This window comes from Pundamilia nyererei, unplaced genomic scaffold (genome assembly GCF_000239375.1).
Source record: "Pundamilia nyererei isolate P.nyererei 1_Seehausen unplaced genomic scaffold, PunNye1.0 scaffold00019, whole genome shotgun sequence".
Taxonomy (NCBI): domain Eukaryota; kingdom Metazoa; phylum Chordata; class Actinopteri; order Cichliformes; family Cichlidae; genus Pundamilia; species Pundamilia nyererei.
In genome coordinates, this window is record NW_005187420.1 from 3,546,156 (window position 1) to 3,552,768 (window position 6,613).

Here is a 6,613-nt window from a genome sequence, read left to right on the forward strand (position 1 = left end):
TTGAACCGTTTTCTGGAACTGATCTGGAGCTTGTTGTTAGTACTTCTTCCTCCTGGCGCTGTCCCAGGACCCAAAGGTTGAGAAACCAGCCTTTATGTCCGCCCTCCCCCCAGGTCGGCTGGCGGTTGGTTAATGTGTAATTAGAACCAGATTTAATGGGAGAAATAATTATCCCAGCAGCTGATTAATGATTTACATCCCCCAGCCTCGTCTTCCCGGGTATGATTCCGTGTTTTTCCTTCTTTTGTATCTGGCTGTGAGAGTTTTTGATTCTTGGACATCTTTTAAAATTATTTTTAAAAACATTCTTATATTTGTGATAAAAAATCACCGACTGTTGTGCCTTTTTCTGGACATTATTAAACCAGTGAGGAACCAAAGCAAATGACCACAGGTGCACACAGAACCCGGGGCCTTCGTTAGTTTAATTTCCCCGACCTTTTTCCCAGTTTAACAAAACGTCTAAATAAATTAAGCCACGAATCAGCACATATCTGAATCTGACCAAACACCTGCTGAAAGTGACTGTTGTCTCTCAATCAGCTGATCGATCAGCGAGTCTGTCAAATGATTTTAGGGGACAATCAGCTGTTTCTTGTCTGTGACATGAAACTTCAAGGATGTTCACTTTAAAATGATGGAGAAGCAGAAAACACAGAAACTGTTGAGGATCTGAAGTAAGAAGACTTTGTAGGTGTTCTTCTCTTCAATGACTCACATTGTAGGCGATTAGCTGTCAGTTAACCAAGTGTATCATATTGAATACGAGTTTTTGAGGCGTCTGCATCATCAGTGTAAAAACCTGAATGAATCACAGCGTTCATTTTTAAGACTTAAACTCTACAAAAACACCAGATGTAGCAAAATGATATCAGATAAAACTCGTCTGTACAAACTTTTCTGAAATTTTCTGCCCTTTTTTTCCAGGTTAAGTTAGCAGGTCAGCACATTTTAAACCAGAGCGCTCTACAGTACAGTAAACGGGTCCCAAACGACCCAATGAGCTGACAGCTTTTTCACCAACTGGTTTTCTAAAATGCGACCACCTAGCTTTTTCAGATCTCTCAGTATGTCCCGCTTCATCAGTCCACCAAAGCCCACAGGAGCCAGATTACGGTCTGCACACCAGCAGATCTGCATAAGAATAGGTCGCACAGCTCTTCTAATTAGCAATAAGGCAGGCCGAGTCCCACCGTCAAAGCATATCCTCCATAATTAGGCTGCGGCGATAATCCCGCCACCTCCGAGCTTCTATCAGGGAGCAGAGAGGGGTCGGCCGCTCGGAAAACTATTACGACTCCGATCCACATCGACACGTGAAGGATGGACGAGAAACAGACACCAACATCGATGTACCATTTTTATTGGACTTATATAGAAATACTTAAAAAAACATGAAGTAGCACCATTACTTTTTTTATCATGTATAACTTTAAATGTCAGAAAAATAAAACTCTTGATACATTTTCAAATCTTGTCTCAGCAAATATAATATTAGTATTTGACCATGAGGTTAAAGGCCCTTTATCATAAAATAAAATATACTTTGTTCTTAAACTTTGCTCAATAAAGTACATTTACGCTCAAGTAACTTCACCTACATATACATAAACAAGTGGTAAACAAATGTATTAAAATAGAAATACTAAAACTATAGTGGTGCAACAGAAGCCTGTAATTCCCACTGGAATCTAATTCATACAAATTTTAGAAAGCATAAACTGTTTCTTTGTGTTCAACTTACTAAGTTTTGTACATTTCAATGTTTCATAATAATATAGAATAAAATATGCTTTATATTACGGAATAAAAAATATGCTGGGTGAAGCAGATTTAAAAGACTTTTTTTGCTGAACCTATAAAAACTCCATCCCAACAGAATACTGTCAAATACACATTTTTGTGGACTCGGATTTGCTCCCACAGTCGTGTGATATTAAAATAATACAGTGATCAAATGCCGTAAGGCCGTACTAAAAAAATGAACAATATTTCAACCCAGCTACAAAAAAGTTCACTGAACTTAAATTAAAATATCTGTAAACATCTTTGCAATAAGAAATATAATCTTTCAAGTCAAAAAAGAATAAAATACTTCAATCTGTAGTAATGTCATTTAAAACTTTCAACTTGTGGAAATTGATTCTATACATATATATGTAGGATATGTTGTTGCTCTCCCTCCCTCGCGTGGTTTCTGACCTCGAGCTGCAGTATCTGTTAGGCCGGACGCCCTCCACGTTTCCCAGCCGCCGCCCCCCCTCACTACACTTGATCGGCAAACCTGGAAGGCTCGTCCCGCCGAAACGGTCTACAGGCGGACCCCCGTACCTCCGTCCTGACCCCAATGTCTCTCCTCGCTTCATAAATATAGTGTACAATTAACTAGAACTATTGATTACTATACTGTAATATTTAAAACATGCACTTAGATGTTGAAAATATTTCCCCAAGCTACAGTACGTTATTCACAACTAGCCCACGAAGGCTGTCTGTCCCTTCTTCTGGATACTGCAGCCTCTCTTACATACATATGTATATCTATGTACACTTTCCAGACTGACGATTGGCTGATCGTTAAAGCGGTATGAAGAGTCTGTTGTTGCTATTGTAGTCGGTCTCGCCGCCGAGACAGTCCAAGAATTTCACTTCTTATGAAAATATACGTATAGCCTGAGTGACGCCGGTGTGGCAGACGGGGCATTTGGGGTCGCTCCTCTCGCAGATCCGATTGGCACATTCCATGCAGAAGAGGTTGTGCCCGCAGGGAACCAGCGCCGCGATGACCTCGCTCTCGAAGCACACCGAACAATCGCGACTGCCTTTTCGGCTGGTACCCGAGGAGGTGGATGAGGAGGAAGAAGAGGACGACGACGAGGCCGAGGAGTCGCACGGGACCCCGGGGAGGTGGGGGCCCGGCAAGGACGCGATGGAGCCGGAGTAGCCGGGGAAACTGAGTGGGCCTCCGCCCGGGTCGCTGCGCACCCTGCGGGCTAACGGGTGCTCGGCGGGCCCGCCGTTGTGGCTGTGGAGAGGAGGGGACAGGCGAGGCTGCGGGGTGCAGCCATTAACCCTCCTCTGACTCCCCGCGATCCCGTTGGCATTAGCCGAGCTGTTGGTGGGGAACATGGCTGAAGTGGAGGTGGGGGAGCTGCCTCCGGTGGAGGAGGGGGTCATGCGACTGTCGTACGGGGACCACAGGAGGCCTGGCGGGGCTGGTGTTGGGTCAAACCCTGGCGAGGAGTCAAAAGTCAGATCAGTGCAGTCGGGGGAGATGACGTCGCTTCCGTAAACAAACCCGTTGCCGTTGGTGTTGACGTTGATGTTGTTGTTATTGTTGTTGCCGTTGTTGTTGGTGGTGGCCGTGTAGCTGAGCGCGGGGCTGGGGGGGCTGTAGTCGGCCATGCGCGAGCTGTTGTTGCCGAAGTAGGAGTCCGTGGAGGCGCTGCCCAAGGAGGAGGAGGAGTCGTTGCGGTAGTTGGAGAAGGGTTTGCGCACAGAGGTGGGGGTCATCCCCGCGCTGGGCTTGGACCACAGGGTGGCGTGTCCGTGCAGGTCGAAGCCCACATCGGTGCCGTTGGCGTGGAAGTCGTTTTCGTCCTGGAGCTCGATTAGGCCTCCGGTCCTCATGGCGATGTGGGCTTCGATTTCTTCGCGTGCTCGGTCCACATTCTCCGGCATCCCCGTCACCTCAAACACCGGCTCCTTGTCCCGGCTCGGGGTCACGATGTAGGTGTGGGTCTGCTGCTGGATCCGCTTGATGGTGGCGCCCTTGGGCCCCACAACCAGCCCGACCACGCGGTAAGGCACCCGGACCTGGATGGTGGTCTGTCCAGGCAGGTTAGGCGGTCCGGGGACCGGGGTGCCGCTCCCGTTCAGGCTGGTGTTTTTGTTCCGGGAGGCTCGGATCATGGAGAAGTGCTCTGCAGCCGAGATGATCTCCCTCCTGGCCATGGCCACATCCTCCCTCCTGCCTGTCACCACAAAAACGGGCTCCTCGCCTCGCACCGGAGTCTTGATGTAGGTGTTGGTCTTTGCTCGCAGGGCTTTGATCTTGCAACCTGAGGCAAAGGAAGCAAAAGAAGAAAAGTGAGGACGTAGAACCTTGAAATGTGGCACATGTTCTCAGAACAGATGTTGCGTGCTTGTTGTTGTCTGTCAAAAAGTGCGAGCAGCCTCAAAAAGCAGGTGAGGAACCCTTTTAGAGAGGAACAAATCCAAACCACATGCCACCGCCACGAACATACAGCAGGACAGAAAGAACAGCGAGCAAGTCTCCTTCAGCAAAACACGAGGACGGCTGCTGCGAGACATGCTGGGGAAAAAGGGGCAAAGCTACGTAAAGACTTCATATCCTGGAAGCTGAGCTTTAACTCACATTCCAACGCCCTGAAGCACAGGCACACATCTTTATCATCAAAAAGACCAGCTGAGGAAACAGCCAGGGAAGAATGACATAATTAGCCAAGCGAAGCCAGCTGAGTGGGACAGGGTGATATAACCAGCAGAGGAAGGCGAGTCCAACTAAACCAGTTTAAATCCCGAGTTAGCGTCAAACTGGTGCAGGTTAAATAAGGATAGTCTCTCGCATTAAAACAACACCCCCGGGTCACGGCTAGTCCACCATTTTTCCTCTCCGTGCTTCTAGCCTGACTTAACCCGACGCAGGGGGCTGGGTGATGGTGTTGGATGTAAACAAGCCTACTGCACAAATGTCGCACTGTGGCTGCTGTAAAGTGTCCTTACAGTTCCTTTTGTTTTTGTGGGAGCAGCAGCAGCAGCACAGGGAGGGGAAAAGATTCCGCATATGTAACCAAGCACCAGTCCCGCCCTGCAGCCCTACAGCTGGAAACACTGAGAGATCTGTGCAGCTATGGGCGTCTGCAGCCTGCGAGGCAAGGTAACATCGTGACCGCTGTCCTAATTCGATCCGATCACCATCACAGCCATTAAGCAAAGAATGTGTGAGGAAAACACACGCACACACACACAGTGACCTACAAACACCACATGATGATGATGATAACCTCTGTCCTGTCAGCGGTCATCGCCAGGCTTCACCCAAAACAGCTCGGATTTCATTTGAATTCTTCGAAACCAAACTCCGTTCATTTTGTCAAATACTTGAACAAACGCGTGCCTGCCTGCAGAGCACGCACGATAAACAGCACGACTTTGGTGTCTTTTCTGAGCTGCTTCCTGCTTCTCTTCAGTTCGGCAGCAGCAGCACGGGCTGTTATTAATCTCAATAAGCACTTATTCCAAATGTCAACTTCTTGAATCTGTGCGCGCTGCCGCCCACCGCCGTGTATTTATAGAGAAGGAACAATGTATGACTAACTGGCGAGACAGAAACTGAAGCCCGGAGGGGAACAGGGAAGCCGAATTCACCAGCAGAGCTGCAAATGTAGCCTGAAAGCAAGAAAAGTGACACATGCGCTGTGTGAGTGTGCTGGCATTCAGTCCTCCCACACGGGACACGGTGCTGTTTGGGTGCATGGCCGCGCTCAGCTGTGCTGCAAGACAAACACCAACCGTCTCACACACACACAAACACACACCTTGTCTGCCCACGATCTCAGCCACATGCTCGGAGCTGGGCACCGGGACGCACTCCGTCATGTTGACGCTCTTCTTCCGGGGCTCCTGGCCGTTGTCGTACAGCGGGTTCTCGTCGTTGTCCAAGCCGAGCAGGGAGAGCTGGTCCAGGGCGATCTGCAGCGCTCTCTGGTCGTCCAGCGCGTCTCCCTGGACGCTGCTGTCGGCGAACAGCGAGCTGGGCATGTTTGCGGCTTCGCAGGGTTGCGGGTGGAAGGCAGAAAATAATACAGGAAGGAGGGCGAAGAAAGGAGAGGGGAAGAGAGGAGGAAGAAGAGGAGGAGAGGGGAGAGGCACCGGAGCCGGTTCTCAAAGACAACTGGTCAGTGCAAAGAAACCAGTGCGGCTGAGGAGGGGAGGGAAAGCAGCGCAAAGGAGCCACAGTAAAACCATCCACCCCCTTTGGTTTCCAGGCCGAAGCTGGACGTCCCGGTTCGAGCCGAGCCGTGCTGCTGCAGGAAAACGCGTGTTTATTCCACAGCGGTAATAATCCGTGCTGGCTTCCCCTCAGCTCCTCTGTTGCTTCTGTCTGAGTCTTTGCAGAGCCAGACAGAGAGATGTGCGGGTGACGTCACCGCCTGGGCAGGGGCGATGCGGTGCCGCGGCTCGTTTGCATATCCGGGATCCGATTGGCTGCCCGCAATGACTGGGCGGGCCCGCTCGTACAGGCACGCCCACCTCTTTGTTCCCAGTCTTGCTCTTTGTCTCTTTCCCGGTTCGCGCTGCTCAGGCCGGCTGGCAGGAAGTGGAGCTGTTCACGCGTTCATCACGCATCACATGTGTTCTTTCCCCGAGGATCTCGGCCCTCTTCCACTCCAGTCAGCATTCTCGTTTTTTCTCTTTAATTTGACCACGCAATAATAATAAACTGTAAATGAAAGATGGACAAACACAGCCACCTATGATGTCATCATTTACCTCAGTGTTAACAGAGGCAACATAACTCTCTCACCTCGCATACATATGTGTGCAGCGTATGTATACAGTGCCTGAGTACTGTGTGTGTGTGTGTGTG

The 6,613-nt window shown here is 49.6% G+C and overlaps 1 protein-coding gene across 1 annotated transcript; it reads right to left on the reverse strand.

Moving 5' to 3' along the window:
* Positions 1-1,363: 1,363 nt before the first annotated feature.
* On the reverse strand, positions 1,364-6,334 carry mex3b (mex-3 RNA binding family member B). Its single transcript, XM_005726378.1, has 2 exons — positions 5,562-6,334; positions 1,364-4,061 (listed from the first exon to the last, which is right to left on the reverse strand). The coding sequence occupies exons 1-2, from the start codon at positions 5,782-5,784 to the stop codon at positions 2,653-2,655; spliced, it is 1,632 nt and encodes a 543-aa protein (XP_005726435.1). The 5' UTR covers positions 5,785-6,334; the 3' UTR covers positions 1,364-2,652.
* Positions 6,335-6,613: the final 279 nt, after the last annotated feature.